The sequence below is a fragment of the Homarus americanus genome, unplaced genomic scaffold (assembly GCF_018991925.1).
Source record: "Homarus americanus isolate GMGI-L3 unplaced genomic scaffold, GMGI_Hamer_2.0 scaffold29898, whole genome shotgun sequence".
Taxonomy (NCBI): domain Eukaryota; kingdom Metazoa; phylum Arthropoda; class Malacostraca; order Decapoda; family Nephropidae; genus Homarus; species Homarus americanus.
The window spans coordinates 287,501-307,658 of record NW_024711417.1 but is presented as its reverse complement, the minus strand read 5'-3'; the positions used below and the strand labels follow the sequence as shown (position 1 = coordinate 307,658).

Genomic DNA, 20,158 nt, shown 5'->3' with positions numbered 1-20,158 from the left:
TTGTACAGGTGTCCAGGTGTGCGAGTGTAGAGGTGCACTGGGTTGTCCAGGCTACAGTGTTGAGGTGAACAAGGGTGTCAGGAGAACCAGAGTGTCACATGTGTACACTGGGGTATCAGGTGTACCTGGGTTATCTGAGGTGTACCTGGGAGTGTCAGAGTGTAACAAGCCAGTGTCATTGTACCATAAGTGTCAGAGGTGTATCTGGGTGTCAGAGGTGTACCTGGGGTATCAGAGATGTGCCAAGGTCAGAGGTACCTGGGGTGTCAGAGGTGTGCCTGGGAGAGTCAGGTGTATCACAGTGTCATCGGTGTACCTGGGGTGTCAGAGGTGTACCTGGGAGTGTCAGAGGAATACCTGGAGTGTCAGAGGTATACATGGGCGTATCAGAGGTGTACCTCAGATTGTCAGAGGTGTACCAGGGAGTATCAGAGATTGTACCTGGGAGTGTCAGAATTGTACCAGGTGTCAGATGTGTCTTCAGAGTGTCAGAGGTGTACCTGGGAGTGTCAGAATTAACTGGGGTGTCATTGGTACCTGGAGTGTCAGAGATTGTACCCGGAAGTGTCAGGCGTGTACCTGGAAGTGTCAGGGTGTGCCTAGGGGTGCCTCATGTGTACATGGGATTGTCAGAGGTGTGCCACCAGGGTGTCAGGGGTGTAACTGCTGGGAGCGTCAGGGGTGTGCTTGGTAGTGAGCAGCGGTGTTTTAGGAGTGTCAGAGGTAACCTGGGCATGTCCAGGTGTGCCTGGGAGTGCAGAAGTGTACCTGGAAGTCTCAATTGTACAGGGTGTCAGAGGTATCTGGCAGTGTCAGAGGTTTACCTGGCCCACCCAGTGCAGAGGTGACCTGGGTGTCAGAGGTGTGCCTGAGGTGTCAGAGTGCACTACAGTGTCAGAGTGCACACCTGCCTCAGAAGTGTCAGGGTGTGCCTGGAATATCAGAGTGTGCAAGTTGTCTCAGGTGTACATAGGTTGTCAGGGGTGTGACTGGAATGTCAGGGTGTAACTGGGGTGTCAGGGGTGTACCTTGGGCATAAGCATGCCTCAATATCAGAGGTGTACCTAAAATGTCAGAGGTATACCTGGGGTGTCAGAGGTGTACCTGGAGTGTCTGGGGTGTGCATGGGATGTCAAAGGTGACTGCAGTGTCACAGGTGTGCCTAGTGTCAAGGTGTACCTGGGGTGTCAGAGAATGCCTGGAGTGTCAGATGTATACCTGGAGTATCAGAAAGTGTACCTGGGAGTGTCAGAGGTGCCTGGAGTGTCAGAGGTGTACAAAGTGTCAGAGGTGTGCCTGGGAGTGTCAAAGTGTTCAAGATTGTCAGAACCGGATTGTCAGAGTGCCAAATAACAGAGGTATGCCTGGAGTGTCAAGTGTTCCTAGGAGTGTCATGGTGTGCCTTAGAGTGTCAGAGGTGTACCAGGAAGTGTCAGTGGTGTACCTGTGAGTGTCATCAGTATGCCTGGGAGTGTCAGAGTATACCAGAGATGCCAGAGTGTACACTGGGGCATCAGAGGTGTGCCTGTAGTGACAGAGGTGTACCTAGAGGCCACAAGTGTACATAGTAGTGTCAGGGTGTGCCTGGGGTGTCAGGTTACCTGTAAGTGTTTGCATTGTGCATGGATTATCAGAATTGTACTGGAAATGTCAAGCTACCTGGGAATATCCCAGAAGTAACCTCGAGTGTCAGGGTGTACCTGGGAGTGTCAGGGGTGTACCTGGGAGTGTCAGAGTGTAACTGGGGGTCAAGGTGCACCTGGGAGTGTCTGGTGTACCTGGAGTGTCAGGGGTGTACCTGGAGTGTCAGAGGTGTACCTGGGATTGTCTGAGGTGTGCCTGGGATTGTCAGAGGTGTACCTGGGAGTGTCAGGGGTGTAACTGGGAGTGTCAGGGTGTACCTGGGAGTGACATCAGTGTGTACCTGGGAGTGTCAGAGGTGTACCTGGGAGTGTCTGAGGTGTACCTGAGTGTCTGAGGTGCCTGGAAGTGTCCCAGGGTGTACATGGAATGTCAGAGGTGTGTCTTGCAGTGTCATCGGTGTACCTGGGGTGTCAGAGGTGTGCCTGGGAGTGTCAGAAGTGTACCTGGAGTGTCAAGAGTGTCCTGGGAGTGTCAGGGTGTGCCTGGGGTGTCAGAGGATACCTGGGGTGTCAGGAGGTATACCTGGGCGTATCAGAGGTGTCCTGGGAGTGTCAGAGGTGTACCTGGGGAGTGTCAGAGGTGTACCTGGGGTGTCAGAAGTGTGCCTGGGGTGTCAGAGGTGTTCAGAGTGTCAGAGGTGTACCTGGGAGTGTCAGAGGTGTACCTGGGAGTGTCATTGGTGTACCTGGAGTGTCAGAGGTGTACCTGGAAGTGTCAGGGGGTGTAACTGGAAGTGTCAGGGTGTACCTAGGGTGCCTCAAGTGTGCCTGGGTTGTCAGAGAGTGTACCTGGGAGTGTCAGAGTGTATCTGGGAGTGTCAGAGATGTACTTCAGAGTGTCTGGTGTGCCTGGGAGTGTCAGAGGTGTACCTGGAAGTGTCAGAGGTGTACCTGGAGTGTCAGAGGTGTACCTGGAAGTGTCAGCAGTGTGCCTCAGAGTGTCAGCAGTGTGCAGTGTCAAGGTGTACCTAGGAGTGTCAGAGGTGTGCCAGAGTGTCAGAGGTTGCCTGAGTGTCAGAGTGCACCTGGGGAGTCAGAGGTGTGCCTGGGGAGTGTCTGAGCTGTGCCTGGAGTGTCTGAGGTGTGCCTGGCAGTGTCCTGGGGTGTGGATGTGTCAGAGGTGCCAGGTGTCTGGTGTGCCTAGGTGTCAGAGTTGCCTGGGTGTCAGGAGGTGTGCACCAGGATGTCAGGATGTGCCTGGAGTGTCTGGGGTGTATCTGGGGAGTGTCTGGGGTGTGCCTGGGGAGTGTCTGGGGTGTGCCTGGGGAGTGTCAGAGTAGTGCCTGCAGTGTCAGGGGGTACCTGGTAGTGTCAGAGGGAGTGCCTGGGATTGTGAGGGGGGTGTGCTGGGAATGTCAGAGGTTTGCCTGGGAGTGTCTGGAGTGTGCCTGGGGAGTGTCCTAAGGTGTACCTGGGGTGTCTGTCTGGAAGTGTCAGAGGTGCACCTGGGAGTATCAGAGAGGTGTACCTGGAGTGTCATTGGTGTGGCCCGGGAGTGCCAGAGGTGTACCTGGAAGTGCCTGTGGGAAATGGAAGTGTCAGAGGTGTACCTGGGATTGTCTGCTGTGTACCTGGGATTTTCAGAGTGTGTACCTGGGAGCAGTCAGGGTGTAACTGGAGGTCAGGGGTGTACCTTGGGAGTGACAGCGGTGTACCTGGGAGTGTCAGAGGTGTACCTGGGAGTGTTTTGAGGTGGCACTGGGAGTGTCTGAGGTGTACCTGGAAGGTCTGAGGTACATGGAATGTCAGAGGTGTATCTGCAGTGTCATCGTGTACCCAGGGAGTGTAAGGAGGCCACCTGGGAGTGTCATTGGTGTACCTAGTGTCAGGAGGCATACCTGGAGCATCAAAGGTGTACCTGGAAGGTCAGAGGCAACCTGAGCAACAAAAAACCTGGGAAGTCAGAGGTGTACCCTGGGAGTGTCAGAGGAGACCCTAAGAGTGTCAGAGGTGTACCTGGGAGGCCGTTGGGAGGTGAACCTGGGAGTGTCAGAGGTGTACCTGGGAGGCACGGAGGGAGACCAGGAGTGTAAGAGGTGTACCTGGGAGTGTCAGAGGTGTACCTGGGAATGTCAGAGGTTTACCTGGGAGTCTGAGGTACCTGGAGTGTCTGAGGTGTACCTGGAGTGTCTGAGGTACCGGAGTCAGAAGGAACCAGGAGTAAGAGGTGTACCTGGGAGTGTCAGGGTGTACCTGGAATGTCAGAGGTTTACCTGGGAGTGTCTGAGGTGTACCTGGGAGGTCTGAGGTGTACCTGGGAGTGTCTGAGGTGACCTGGGAGCGTCAGGGAGAACCAGGATGCAAGAGGTGTACCTGGGAGTGTCAGAGGTACCAGGGAGGTCAGAGGAGACTAGAGCTCAGAGGTGTACCTGGGAGTGTCAGAGGTGTACCTTGGAGTGTCGGAGGTGTACCGGAGTGTAAGAGGTGCACCTTGGAGTGTCGAGTGTACCAGGAGCAGTTAGAGGTGAACCAGGAGTCAGGAGAAACCAGGGAGTGTCTGATGTGTACCTGGGAGATCGAGGTGAACCTGGAGTATCGGAGGTGTACCTGAGTGTGTCAGAGGTGTACCAGGGGAGTGTCGGTGGAGTACCAGGAGTGTCAGAGTGTGCCTGGGGTGTCAGGAGGTGTGCCTGGGAGTGTCAGAGGTGCGCCTGCTGGGAGTTTCAGGGGGTGTACCTGCAGAGTGTCTGACGTGTACCTGTGAGTCTCACAGTGTACCAGGAATGTCAGTAGTACCTGAGTGTCAGAGATATGCCTGGAGACTCAGGGTGTACCTGGAAGTGTCAGAGGTGTACCAGGGAGTGAGATGTGCCTGGGAGTGTCAGAGGTGTACCTGGGAGTGTCAGGTTTACCTGGCGTGTCAGAGGTGTACTGGAGTGTCAGAGGTGTGCCAGGAATGTCAGGAGTACCTGGGGAGTGTCAAGGAGTACTGAGAGTGTCAGAGAATTGTACCTAGGAGTATCAGAGGTGTGCCTCGGATTGTCAAAGTGTGCCTGGGGAGTGTCAAGACTTGTACCTGGGAGTGTCATAATTGTACCTGGGAATGTCAGGGGTGTACAAGGGAGCTGACAGCGGTGCCTGGGAGTGTCAGAGGTGTACCTGGGGTGTCAGAGGTGTGCTAAGTGTCAGAGGGCCAGTTGGGAGAATCAGACGTGCACCTGGAGTGTCAGAGGTGTACCAGGAATGTCAAAGGAGCACCTGGCAGTGTCAGAAAGTGTACCAGGCAGTGTCAGAGATGTAACCCCTAGCAGTGTCAGCGGTGTACCTGGGAGTGTCAGAAGTGCACCACAGGAGTGTAAGAGGTGTACCAGGGAGTGACAAAGGGAGTGCTGGGAGTGTCAGAGATTGTCACCTAAGTGTGAAGTGTGCCTGGGAGTGTCTGGGGGTGCCTGTGAGTGTCCAGGGTGTGCCTGAGAGTGTCAGAGGTGTGCAGGGGTGTCAGAGGAGTTCCTGGGAGAGTCGGTGTGCCTTGGAAAGTAAGTGTACCTGGGAGTGTCAAGGTGTGCCTAAGTGTCGGAAGTGTGCCTGGGAGTGTAGAAGTGTGCCTGGGTGTCAGGTGTATATGGGAGTGTCAGACAGTGCCAGGAGTGTCAGACGTGTGCTGGGGTGTCAAAGAGTGTGCCTGGGGTGTAAGCCGGTGTGCCTGGGATTCTCTGAGGTGTACCTGGGGTGTCAGAGGTGTGCCTGGAGTATCAGAGGTGCGCAAGGGTGTCAGAGGTGCACCTTGGAGTGTCTGAGGTGTGCCTGGGAGTGTCTGGTGTACCTGGCAGTGTCTAAGGTGGCACCTGGCCAGTGTCAGAGGTGTGCCTGGCAGTGTCAGCCAGGTGTACCTGGGAGTGTCGGGTGTGCCTGGGAGAGTGGAAGGTGCACTCAAGAGTGACAGAGGTACTCCCTAGGGTGTCAGAGGTGTACCTGGGGAGTGCAGAGTGTCCCTGAAAGTGTCTGAGGTGTACCTGGCAGTGTCAGAGAGTGTACCCCAGGGAGTCTCAGGGAGCCCAGTACCTTAGAGTGTCAGCGGTGTGCCTAAGGTGTCAGAGGTGTACCTGGAGTGTCTGAAAGTTGATGGTGGGGAGAAGAGGGAGAGGAAAGTTGATGTTGAAGAGAGAAAGAGCTGTTTCATCCTACCATCAAGGACCTCGATTACTCACACACACACACGACACACCTACACACACTACTTATGTTTTAGATTATAATCTCACTGTGTGCTTAAAATTATTTCATTCAACATTTCCTCAGTAATTTGGAATATATTTTAATGGATAAAATATTCCACAGAACATTTTAATATTTATTTTGTTGACGTAAGTTTTAATGAAGAACTGTAGTGTTTACAATGTTTGTTAATGTCTCGTGTGTTATTTGTTGACTAATGTTTCCATGTTTAGAATGTTCGGTAGATGTTTATTGATTGGACGTATTGTTAGGGTTAGGGTTAAGTTGGTAGGTTAAATTAGGTTAGGTTAGGGTAGGCTAAAAAGTTAGGTTAAGACAAGTTAAAATTTGGTTTGGTTTGGCTAGGGTAGGTTAAGTAAGTTAGGTTAGTTTAGTGAAGTTAGTTTGTTAGTTAAGCAACCAATAGGAGTACTCTTACAAGAGTGATAGAAAGCTGGGGTGTGTATTCTTCAGGTGATATAAGCTGGGGTGTCTACTCTTCAGAGTGATATAAGCTGGGTATTAATAACTTCAGGTGATATAAGCTGGGGTGTGACTCTTCAGGTGATGTAGCTGGGTGTCTAATCTTCAAGTGATATAAGCAAGAGTGTCCAATCTTTAGGTGATATAAGCTGGGGTGCATGTCTTCAGGTGGCCCGTTTTTGTTTAACTTTACCACACTGCTGTGTGTTTTTGTAAACTCCATAAGTCATAATGTTTGTGAAAAAAAAAACACATGTCATCTGGTCTGTGCATGTGTGTGTGTGTGTGGGGGTGTGGCAGGTGTGTGTGTACACCCATTATGTGGACAACCTTGGCTAAAGTTATCTCGGGTCGACTTCTTATTATGGAAATGGAGTCAAGAATGACCAGAACACTCCTTCCTCCCCAACCTCTCCTTCCCCTCCTCCTTTCCCACCCCTCTCCCTTTCCCACCCCTCTCTCCACTTCCCCACCCCATCTCCCTTTCCCACCCCGTACTCTCCCCCTTCCCCTCCACCTAATATATATTCCTTCTTCAATTTCTTCCACCACGTCAAGTTTTATTGCAATTTCGACGTCTCTTTCTGCCGCTATCTGTGTGTCGTAGCTTTGGTCTCGTGAGTCCAGAGGAATTTGCGCTTCTTGAGGTTGGGTGAAAGGATGACAGACATTCCTTTGAGGATGTAGGGTTAGTAATTTTTTGTGAGGTTTATTTGTGGGGTTGTGGGTTAGGTGTTGTGGGGGTTGTGAGTCGTTTTATAAGGTTGTGAGTCGTATTGTTGGGTTGAGTCATCTTGTAGGGGTTGTGAGTCAGTGTTTGTAGGGGTTGTGAGTCGCCGTGTGATGTAGGACCACTCGCTCTCTTAGTCACTGGGATTTTATTACATCAAGATGTAATACATGAACTGGGCCTCAGTCTTAGTGGGGCCCAGGGTCAGTCAGGTTTGCTGTTCTATTGGGCCCCAGTTATAGTTGGGACCAAGTCTAGTGGGTTCCCGTTCTATTGGGGCCCCAGCCTGAGTGGTTCCCCGTTCTATTGGGCCCCAGTTCAAATGGTTCGGTGACGCTGGGGCCCTTTAGAACAAGAGACAGTCAACTAGTCAGCTTAAAACACCGGTTATTACTATTGATATTTACAACATGAATAGTGTTAAAACCATTATTTCTTTGGCTAGTTTTGACGACCCATTTAGCGTATATTTTCCTAAAGTGGTTCTATTGTAAATAAAGAGTCGTATATGTGTATTTATTCGACGATATAAAATAATTGTTAATATATTCACATTAGAATATTCACCTGAAGCTCCTGCACTCCCTCTTCAACACCAACTAACACAAACAACCCGTGTCCTCTCTTATGGTAGGTGCCAGTGGTCGAATACTGCATTAAGAGACACTACCCTCGAGGTCCTTCACTTCTCAATGGTAAAGTTAGGTATATCCATTCACAGCTGAATGAACTGAAGGTGGTCTGGACCCAAACATGCTATAATACCTCTTCCTTCCTTCCTTCCTTCCTTCCTTCCTTCCTTCTTCCTTCCTTCCTTCCTTCCTTCCTTCCTTTTTTTCTCGTAAGATTGTCATTGATTTCTTACGTACAACTTATGAACGTGACGCAGAAGTTGTTTCCCTCACAAGTTGTCCATCACTACAAAAACCTGATCCTGTGTGCCCTTTGTCCACGCGTGTCTACTTATGTTAATGTAGGGTGGCGGCCATCACACAATATATACTGTAGGTATTTGGTTCTGGAGAGCTAGCCGATCGGAACACAATTTCAGAATTCCACTCTGACACGGGTACGTCCACAAACAAATTACGATGGGTAAGGGCCAATCAGCGCGTGTTTATACCCTCATACGCGTGGATGTTGCTGGAGGGTGTTGAAAGCAGGTGAGGAGAGACTCGCCTGCTGGCTAGACCAAAACGTCCTGAATAGTTTAGGAAGACACACTGACTGTCCTTGTGAATAGTTAGTGAGGACGACCCAGAGTCTGAATGTGTGTGTGTGTACCCGGAAGTGAAGGCTGGGAGGGGGGGGGGTCTGTGCTCGGTGAAACACGTGTGCTGCTGCTGTTGATGGTTTGTGTGTGTGTGTGTGTGTGTGTCCGCTTCATCATCACCACAATGAATATTTTTATACTAACAAGTTTTTCGACATATGATTGATGACTGAGATGAGTTAATTTAAATTTTGGAATTGGTATGTAAACTTAATTAGTGTTTATTGCGAGGATGTTATTATTAGTAATTAGCTATATACATATTTGTTGAGATAATTTACCATTAAGTAGGGAAGATTGTGGTTGAAGCAAGTGGCCTTCCAAGTTGGGTATCGGACGCGTGTAAAAGTCGTGTTAGAAGCAATGCCTTATCCAACTGAACCCTCCTACCGCAATTACGTGAATTTGCATGACTCTCGGGTGCATAATGCTGAGTTAAGATCTCCTTTTTGTACCAGGATGATTAGGAGTTAAGATTCGTAAATAGTCCTTACAGTTCTGCTGAGTTTAGACACTTTTGAAGGTTGCAGGGACTTATCTCTTGCTGAGTAGCGTCTGGTGGGGTGGTGTCCTTGAATAGCTGGTCAGTGTGTGTGTGTGTGTGTGTGTGTGTGTGCGTGTGTGTGTGTGTGTGGAGAGTTACCACCATAATTATTTTACCTTAACAGTTCTCACATTACCTTTCGACCTGCTACTGTTAATATAAAACTAATACCTTTTCAACTCGGCGTTATTTTAGCATCCTAGTTGATTGTCTACGTTAAATTCCAACTTTTAACCATCTTGTTTATGTTAAATTGAATTGTTTATCTCGTTAATTACATATTTTAACATCGGTTCATCTTTCTATGTTAATGAAGACAATACAATGTTAGGTTAATCTATACTGTGTGTTAGGTTAATATGTCCACCTCCTCACCCTAGTCTTAACTTTGCATCCTTGTGACTTATTAATTACAGTATTATTAGACTATCATTAGAAGTTTGTTGGTGAGTGTTTGTGGGGTGTAGGGGTATTGTGTGTGGTGAATGTTTGTGGGGGTGTAGGGGTATTGGTGTGTTGTGGAGATGTTGGCGAGTTTGTTGGTGAGTGTTTGTGGGGTGTAGGGGTATTGGTGTGTTGTGGGGATGTTGGTAGGTGTGTTGGTGAGTGTTTGTGGTGTAGGGGTATTGGTGTGTTGTGGGATGTTGGTGAGTGTGTTGGTGAGTGTTTGTGGGGTGTGGGGTGTGGTGTGTTGTGGGGATGTTGGCGAGTGTGTTGGTGAGTGTTTGTGGTGTGTAGGGGTATTGGTGTGTTGTGGGGATGTTGCGAGTGTGTTGGTGAGTGTTTGTGATGGTGTAGGGGTATTGGTGTGTTGTGGGGATGTTGAAGGTGTTGGTGAGTGTTTGTGGGGTGTAGGGGTATTGGTGTGTTTGGGGATGTTGGCGAGTGTGTTGGTGAGTGTTTGTGGTGGTGTAGGGGTATTGGTGTGTTGGTGAGTGTTTGTGGTGTAGGGGTATTGGTGTGTTGTGGGTGTTGGCGAGTGTGTTGGTGAGTGTTTGTGGGGTGTAGGGGTGTGGTGTGTTTGGGATGTTGAGAGTGTGTTGGTGAGTGTTTGTGGGGTGAGGAGTGGTGTGTTGTGGGGTTGACGAGTGTGTTGGTGAGTGTTTGGGGGAGGGGTATTGGTGTGTTGTGGGGATGTTGACGAGTTGTTGGTGAGTGTTTGTGGGGTGGGGATGGTGTGTTGGGGATGTTGACAGGTGTGTTGGTGAGTGTTTGTGATGGTGTAGGGGTGTTGGTGTGTTTGGGGATGTTGACGAGTGTGTTGGTGAGTGTTTGTGATGGTGTAGGGTATTGGTGTGTTGTGGGGATGTTGACAGGTGTGTTGGTGAGTGTTTGTGATGGTGTAGGGTATTGGTGTGTTGTGGGATGTTGACGAGTGTGTTGGTGAGTGTTTGTGGGGTGTAGGGGTATTGGTGTGTTGTGGGGATGTTGGCGAGTGTGTTGGTGAGTGTTTGTCGGGTGTAGGGGTATTGGTGTGTTGTGGGGATGTTGGCGAATGGCGAGTGTGTTGGTGAGTGTTTGTGATGGTGTAGTGGTCAACGTGCTGCGAGAGAGAGAGAGAGAGAATCATGCAAAGCCACAAATTAAGAATAAAAAAATAATGACGAGACAAAAATAAAATATCAAGTGTTTTATCCATTTGTTTTTATAATTTGTCTTTATTTATTTGTTATTTGTTCTTAGTTAATCATTATTTTTTGGTCTAGTATCTAGTTAATATATTGTTGTTTTTTTTTAAATTTGTTATGGTTGTTAGGTTTTGATGAATATTTTAATTGTTAGTATTCTGTATGTTGTTGTTTTTTGTTGTTGGTCTTGTTATTTTATATTAAGTTCCTGTTTCATTTATTTCAGAACGATATTTTTTTATTTGTTTTTGGATTTTATTGAAATTGAGTTTGAGCGTGAAAATATATTTGTTTATGACGTCCTATTTATACAAGAGTGAGACAGTAAGATATTTCCCCTTGAGTGAGAAAACGTCCTCACTCACACACGATAACATTGGCTGAAACCTGTGTCAAGAAAGTGGTTTTTGATATACGGGTTAGAATTAGGGAGTCTTGTTGGTTTTCTTTACGTTATGTCTGACTACGACGATGTACAGCGGTCTCACCTACTACAGGAAGAGGGAATAGAGCAGGTGACTGATAACCATGGAAAGAGACTCCCAGAAAACCCTACCCATGACAAAGCGGTGAAATTCAGTTACGAGAGCTTCCGTCAAGGGATGGAGACCCTGGTGATGAAGAATGTACCCGGTATAGAAGAAGAAAACGGTAACAATGAGGAGGACGTCAGAGAAAACGACGACTCACAGATCATTCTTCGCAGGGGTAACGATACTCTGGAAGCTCGCGCCACCATCAAGCGCCTGGAGTTCAAGAGGAGTCGGAACTATCGTCGATCCCTGCAGTTCATTGACGATACTCCTGATAGTCAGATGGATGAAGACTCCGGCAATTTTTCACCTCAGACTGTTGGGAAGTTGGTAAGCGGCTCCATCACCAGGTCGTTATCGGAGGGGAAGCAGAAAGAGAAAGAGAGGGAGGAGAGCAAAGACGAAGATAAAGACGAGGTAAGGAAAAGGATGGATGTTTTTCTTTCAACTTCTTAATCCCTGAACGATTTCATTTTATTGTTTATATTAATGACAGTTGATGGTGGACACTTTAATACCCAGTGTCTGTATTTTGTGACTCGTAACGCCAGTCAGAGGTGCCATGTGTCTGCTTGGCCATGACTCCAGACCCAACATTACCTTAAAAAAAAATGAAACAAAAATTAAATATACCTTTGATCTTACTGTAACTAAAGCCCTCTGGTGATGCTACACGCTTGTCCTCAGTGTGTGTGTGTGTGTGTGTGTGTGTGTGTGTGTGTGTGTGTGTGTGTGTGTGTGTTAAATGCTAGACACCTGTTGGCCGACTCACAGGTAAGGACAGTGGATGACTGCAGGTGACCCAACATTGCTCTCCCTGACTGAGGTGTTTGGTAATGTCCCTCAACGTGAAGTGTTTATATGTAAATTAATGTAAATATTATGTCTCTCTTCCCTCACTCCCGAGTATGTGTGTCATGTTGCAAGCTAGTATGTGCTGACAGGCTTAGTTGATGCAATGTTGACCAGAGCAGCAGTGTTGATGTGATTCATTTCAACATTGGAGCTGTTGAAGAGGTGTGTGTGTGTGTGTGTGTGTGTGTGTGTGTGTGTGTCACCTAAGTTAAAGCTTCTTATGGCTGTTTATTGCGTCACTTCCTGCTCCTCTTGTATCAGAATAGAAATATGGCATTATTATTATTTTTTTTATCTCGTGCCTTTTGATTCCTTGTTTCTCCTTCTCTTCCTTCAATCATGTCTCCTTTTTCTCCTTTTTTTGTCCTACGCTTCCCTCCGCTCCTTCGTCTTTCGTTTCTTCGTTCTTCCCTCCCTCCTGGTGAGAGTGGCTGTACCTGGACCATGAAGTGTTCTGCTGCCTTGACCACTGATGGCTCACTCTCTCTCTCTCTCTCTCATTCATTGCAGTGGTCGCTTAAGCTGTGTCCTTCCTTTCCCTTGCCCTGTACACACCACCGACACACCACCTGTACCTACCACCACATCACCTACACACACACCACCGCCACGTACACACTACCACCAAGGGCTGTACACACTACAACCACGTACACACCACCGCCACTACCACCACTTATTGTGCATTATGGTGTGCTAAACTATGGTGCACTGTGATGTGTGTAATATTGTTAAATTATGGTGCACTGGTGTTGTTATATGTTACGGTATTGTGCTATGGTGTCTGTGGTGTTGTATTGTGTGGGTTATGGCTTTATGGAACGTTGTGTGTTATTGTGTTACGCCTTTGTGTTCTGTGACGTCACTATACCATATTGACCGGGCCCTTATTCCGCGTTTAAAAAGTCTTCACAATCCAAACGAAATAAATTACGACGCCAAACGCTCATTATAACCAATTTTTTTTATACATAATATTTGATACTTAAAAAAAAAACATTTGAAAGCGTTTTTATTCTGGGATTTATTATTTATTTATTTTTTTTTTCAATAATACGCGAATGCCGACGCTACCGTTTGATGTTGAAATAAAGGACGGATTTTCGATTTCTTTTTGCCACTATTGAATTTACTCCATTAGCTTCAATAGTATTTTTAATATATCTGATGGAATATTACTCTTAATGATGTGAAGGTTTGTATTGGTTAAGATAAATAAGTAAATAGTTTGGTTTTTATAATTATAAGAGGTGAATAGTGAGTATGTTTTTTTCACATTGCCGAAGTCTGCCCTGCGCCCTGGGAATTGGTGAGGATAGAGAAAACGTATATTGATGAAAGGGGATACTGCTCTGTTCTTGTTGGGAGCAAAGTTGTCAGAAAATGGGTTTCCTTAGGGGGTGGTTATTGTTGTTTATTTGGCTTGTGGTTAGGTGTTTTAAATACTCAAGCCATCATACCAACATACCAACACCATAACACCTCCACACCACACCATTATACACCAACACACCACCACAGCACACCACCACCACACCACTGCACACCACACCACTACACCAACACATCGGCTGACCCACTGCACTTATAAAACAGGTCTGACACACACACACACACACACACACACACACACACACGGAATTACAAACTCCTTTCACATTCATATGCTTCTGGAAAGTCTGCCAGATGGATAATTATGAGGAGAATTTAACTGAAGAGTCTGTAGAGAATTTTGTTGATTAGTTTAATTCACTTCACGATAGAGCTAAGTTATCATCTTGCAAGGGGTTAAATAGTCGTACTTGAGGGGTTGTTATCGTACTTGATGGGTTATCGTACTTGATGGGTTGTTGTAATTGAGGGGTTGTTATCGTAGTTGAGGGGTTGTTATAGTAATTGAGGGGTTATCGTACTTGAGGGGTTGTTATCGGAATTGACGGATTGTTATCGTACTTGACTGGTTGTTATCGTAATTGAGGGGTTGTCATCGTAATTGAGGGGTTGTCATCGTAATTGAGGGTTGTTATCGTACTCGAGGGGTTGTTATCGTAATTAGAGGGTTAATATGATAACACCTAGGTGACTTTACTCCTCGGCTAAGTGGTGACAGGAGTCGGATCAAGCGGCATTCACTTAACTCTGCTTAACCTAACCTCACCTAGCTGAATCATGTCATATTAAGCTCACCTTGACTCCAGTAACCACCACCATGAGTCAACAGTACCTGCCAATGCCCTGAGGAGAATTTTGTCTTATTTTCAATCACACTAAGAATCGAGTTTTTAATTGACCACCTCCCACACTCGTCTCTCCCTGTCTTGGACGCGTTAATTGGATGTTCATGAGGTCACAGTGCCAGGTTATATAGAGGTGGCACTGTAGGGTATGTGGTAATCTGTAGTGTGGGGTGCCATTGTGTGTGTGTGTGGGGGGGGGAGAGGGGTCAGTGTGATAAGGTCAATAGATCACGTCGGTTCATTGGTTACAAGTGGGAGGGTTGTATAGAGGTCAGGTGTGTTTGTGATGAGGACAGGTGTGGTTGTGATAAGGACAGATGTTACATAAGGGGGGTGTTGTGTTGTGTAATCCGTTTTGGCTAGAACAGCTGTTGTGACCATGAAGAGCTTGTGGTGGTGTGGTAGGGGATGTGTCAACTTAAGGTGGTGTACAGGTCACCCTCTTAGCCTACAGTGTCCCCTCCTAGGACTGTAGCACACGTCTCTGTAGCTTGAGTCTCATGCTTATTTAGTGTGGGGAGAGGGGTAGTGGAGAGAAAGGAAGAGGGAGAGAGAGAGGGGGGTAGGAGAGAGAGAGAGATAGTGTGGAGGGTAAAGAGAGATACAAGGGAGGAGAAGGGAGAGAGAGAGAGAGACCTTGGATGTTACGTGGTAGTTCTTAGTATGTTAGTTAAACCTTCACTTAGGGAAAAGTTACTGTATGAACTGTAGTGAAAACGGATATTGGGTTAGCTGGCCTAGACAAGCGACCTTTGGAGAGTATTGTCCGCACACACACACACACACACACACACAGTACCAACACCTGCCACCTTACGACACCACAAGGTATGCTGCGTCATACTATAGTTCTGGGACTTTTTAAGTAGGTGTGATACTGGTATTTAAATAGGATCACCTGAAGATTAAACACCCCAGCTTATTTCACATGGAGATTAGACACCCCCAGCTTGTGAGGGAGGGAGAGAGTGAGGGAGGGAGAGAGTGAGTGAGGGAGTGAGTGAGGGAGGCTCCTGAAAGTTAAACACTTAGTACCACCTTGAGCCTTATCTTTCCACTGGGCTAATTTAGTTAATAGAGTGGCCAGGGTGTGATGCTTTTACCTGCGGCTACAAGTGTCCCCCCATCACCCCCATCACCCCATCACCCCCTCACCCCATCACCCCCCCATCACCCCCTCACCCATCACCCCCTCACCCATCATCCCCTCACCCCCACATCCCCTCACCCCTCACCCCATCATCCCCCTCACCCCATCATCCCCCTCACCCCCTCACCCCATCATACCCTCACCCCATCCCCCATCACCCCATCATCCATCACCCCCATCACCCCATCATCCCCCTCACCCCTCCCCATCATCCCCTCACCCCATCATCCCCCTCACCATCATCCCCCTCACCCCATCACCCCCCCTCACCCCATCACCCCCCCTCACCCCCCTCACCCCATCATCCCCCCCCTCACCCCCCTCACCCCTCATCCCCCTCACCCATCATCCCCCTCACCCCTCCCATCATCCCTCCATCATCCCCCCTCACCCCATCACCCCCTCACCCCCATCTCCCCCCTCACCCCCTCACCCCATCACCCCCCTCACCCCCATCACCCCTCACCCCATCACCCCTCACCCCATCACCCCCCTTACCCTCCTCACCCCTTCACCCCTCATCCCCCTCACCCCATCACCCCCCTCACCCCATCACCCCCCCTCACCTCACCCCCTCACCCCCCCTCACATCACCCCCCTCACCTCACCCCCTCACCTCACCCCCATCACCCCCCTCACCCCATCACCCCCTCACCCCATCACCCCCCCCTCACCCCCCTCACCCCCCTCACCCCCCTCACCCCCTCACCCCCATCAACCCCCCCTCACCCCATCACCCCATCACCCCCCCTCCCCCATCACCCCATCCCCCTCACCCCATCACCCCCTCACCCCCATCACCCCCCTCACCCCCATCACCCCCCACATCACCCCATCACCCCTCACCCTCTCACCCCATCACCCCATCACCCCCTCACCCCCCTCACCATCACCCCCCTCACCCCCCATCACCCCCTCACCCCATCACCCCCCTCACCCCATCACCCCCCCTCACCCCCCCTCACCCCCATCCTCCATCACTCCCTCACCCCCTCACCCCATCATCCCCCTCATCACCCCCCTCACCCCATCACCCCCCTCCCCCATCACCCCTCACCCCTCACCCCCATCACCCCATCCTCCCTCACCCCCTCACCCCACATCATCCCCCTCACCCCCTCACCCCATCACCCCCTCACCCCATCACCCCCCTCACCCCCATCACCCCCCCCATCACCCCATCACCCCCATCACCCCCTCACCCCATCACCCCCCTCACCCCATCACCCCCCCTCACCCCTCACCCCCCTCACCCCCTCCACCTCACCCCATCACCCTCTCACCCCCATCACCCCCCCTCACCCCCATCACCCCATCACCCCCCTCACCCCTCACCCCCCATCACCCCATCCTCCTCACCCCCCTCACCCCCTCACCCCCCTCACCCCCATCATCCCCCCTCACCCCCCTCACCCCCTCATCCCCCTCACCCCATCATCCCCCCTCACCCCATCATCCCCCTCACCCCATCATCCCCTCACCCCATCACCCCCCTCACCCCATCACCCCCCCTCACCCCCCCACCCCATCACCCCTCCCCACCCCATCACCCCCTCACCCTCACCCCATCATCCCCCCTCACCCCCTCATCATCCCCCTCACCCCATCATCCCCTCACCCCTCACCCCATCACCCCCATCACCCTCCTCACCCTCCTCACCCCATCCTCCCCTTCACCCCCCTCATCCCCCCTCACCCCTCACCCATCACCCCCCCTCACCCCATCACCCCCCTCACCCCTTCACCCCCCACCCCCTCACCCCATCACCCCCATCACCCCCTCACCCCTTCACCCCTCACCCCTTCACCCCCTCACCCCATCACCCCCTCACCCCCCCTCACCCCAATACCTTCACCCATCACCCCTCACCCCCCTCACCCCCCTCACCCCCTTCCCCCATCACCCCTCACCCCATCACCCCATCACCCCTCCTCACCCCATCACCCTCACCCCCCATCACCCCTACCCCATCACCCCCTCACCCCATCACCCCCTCACCCCCTCACCCCATCACCCCATCACCCCATCACCCTCACCCCATCACCCCATCACCCCTTCACCCCTCACCACCCCTCACCCCCATCACCCCCCTCACCCATCACCCCCTCACCCCATCACCCTCTCTCACCCCATCACCCCCTCATCCCCATCACCCCCTCACCCCCTCGCCCCCCCGCCCCCCTCCCCCCTCACCCCCTCCCCGCCCCCCCACCCTCCCTCGCCCCCCTCACCCCCCTCACCCCCTCACCCCATCACCCCCCCACCCCCATCACCCCTCACCACCCCCACCCCCTCACCTCCCTCACCCCTATCACCCTCACCCCATCACCCCCCTCACCCCATCACCTCCCTTCACCCCCCTCACCCATCACCCCCCCACCCCCCTCACTCCATCACCCCTCACCCCTCACCCCATCACCCCCCTCACACCCCCATCGCCCCTCACACCATCACCCCTCACCCCATCACCCCTCCTCACCCCATCACCCCCCCTCATCCCCCTCACCCCATCACCCTATCGCCCCTCGCCCCTCGCTCCCCAGCGTTGAAACTTCGAATACTAAAATATCCAGCGTTGAAACTTCGAATGCTAAGATATCCAGCGTTGAAACTTCGAATGCTAAGATATCCAGCGTTGAAACTTCGAATGCTAAGATATCCAGCGTTGAAACTTCGAATGCTAAGATATCCAGCGTTGAAACTTCGAATACTAAGATATCCAGCGTTGAAACTTCGAATGCTAAGATATCCAGCGTTGAAACTTCGAATGCAAGATATCCAGCGTTGAAACTTCGAATGCTAAAATATCTAGCGTTGAAACTTCGAATACTAAGATATGCAGCGTTGAAACTTCGAATGCTAAGATATCCAGCGTTGAAACTTCGAATACTAAGATATCCAGCGTTGAAACTTCGAATGCAAGATATCCGCAAACTCGAATGCTAAGATATCCAGTGAAACTTCGAATACTAAGATATCCAGCGTTGAAACTCGAATATTAAGATATCCAGCGTTGAAACTTCGAATATTAAGATATCCAGCGTTGAAACTTTGAATACTAAGATATCCAGCGTTGAAACTTCGAATGCTAAGATATCCAACGTTGAAACTTATGGAAACTGCATTATACGGTGTGTGTAGTCGTTTTGTATAGGCGCTGTTCTCAACCTGTTGTCCTGAGTGGTAATGGAGGGACTTGTTAAATAGCCACTTCACACACACACACACACACACACTCACTCACTCTACTGTTACTGCATTTTCCACGAGTAAAATCTCTCTCTCTCTCTCTCTCTCTCTCTCTCTCTCTCTCTCTCTCTCTCTCTCTCTCTCTCTCTCTCTCTCTCTCTCGTTTACCACACACGAATCAACCTTCACCAATACACAACACCTTATGTGACTGTGTTTATTCTCTGTGTGCCGACCAAACTGCACATAGGAAGCAGTCGGCCGTGTCACAGGTACACACATGTGCTAGAAGGGATATTCACCCAACTTTGCATGGTAGAGAGAATGAATATTAATGATGTGCAAAAAAATTACCATTAAAATTTCAGGTGTTCCAGTTAATATAAGGGAGTATTAGCTTAGCTGTATGTTGAGTTATGATGAGCGAGTGTATGTTGTATGTTGGGAATATTGTTTTTTTTGTTGGGAAAATTATTTTTGTTATTGTTGGGAAAATTATTGTTTTTGTTATTGTTGTTGGAAATATTATTGTTTTTGTTATTGTTGTTGGGAATATTATTGTTTTTGTTGTTGTTAAAAATATTATTGTTTTTGTTGGAAATATTTTAGTTATTGTTGGAAATGTTGTTGTTGTTGTTGTTGTTGGAAATATTAGAGATACATCCTGGTCTCAACACGTTACAACACGGATATATTTATTTATTTATTGTATATCTCTGGTTAAGACAACACGTTTACTCTGACCTCTGACCTCTCACGTGAACACAACCACTGCTCCTGGAGACTCTGGTATGTATAATAACAAGAAAAAGAAGAAGAATGCGATAATATGAAACCCGGATATAGTATTGTGGTCTAGCTATAGATGGTTTGGTTTGGTTTGGTTAGGGGTTGTTAGGTAGGGTAGGGTTAGGTTAGGTGTGCCTGTAGTTGGTAAAATTGAGGACAGTAGTATGGGAGGCAGTGTGTGTTGGTACAGCACAGAGTGGTGGGGGGAGAGGAGATATAACACACACACACACACACACACACACACACACACAGGAGTTGAGGTAAGCTCCGGTGCCCAGATCTCAAGAGGGCGGTGACCTACCTAGTTTCTCCGCCTGACCCGACTACTTTCCCACCCTGACTCCTAATACTTACCTGCGTCACTGGCCAGAGGTAAGTCCCTGCTGAAAGATGCAAACACAGCCTCTTTTATTTTCATGTTTTCTGCCGCTTGTGAATAATTGATGGCTGCTGTGACGTAGGTGGTAGAGGCAGCTTAGTGTGGTGGTAGAGGCAGCTTATTGTGGTGGTAGAGGCAGCTTAGTGTGGTGGTAGAGGCAGCTTAATGTGGTAGAGGCCAGTGTGGTGGTAGAGGCAGCTTAGTGTGGTGGTAGAGGCAGCTTAGTGTGGTGGTAGAGGCAGCTTAGTGTGGTGGTAGAGGCAGCTTAATGTGGTGGTAGACAGGATGGCATCGACACTGATGGTGACGAGTGTCAATACGGGGGTAGAGATAACACGGGGGTAGAGATAACACTTGGGGTAAGAATATCACGGGGGTAGAGATAACACGCTGGGGTAAGAATAACACAGGGGTAGAGATAACACGCTGGGGTAAGAATACCAGGGGTAGAGATAACACGCTGGGGTAAGAATATCACGGTATATATGTATAGTTAAGCATCAGGGAGTCAAGGGGGATCACTTCACCACCTCCATGACAACACACAGTATGACCTTCTCAGTGTC

The 20,158-nt window shown here is 49.6% G+C and overlaps 1 protein-coding gene across 1 annotated transcript in view; it reads left to right on the top strand.

Moving 5' to 3' along the window:
• Window positions 1-10,683: 10,683 nt before the first annotated feature.
• The window catches only part of LOC121858186, an 89,925-nt gene continuing 80,450 nt past the window's right edge, over window positions 10,684-20,158 (top strand). The window contains exon 1 of the mRNA XM_042354403.1: window positions 10,684-11,406. Coding sequence (XP_042210337.1) covers window positions 10,912-11,406 — 495 coding nt within the window. The 5' untranslated portion in view covers window positions 10,684-10,911. The remainder of the gene's footprint in view (window positions 11,407-20,158) is intronic.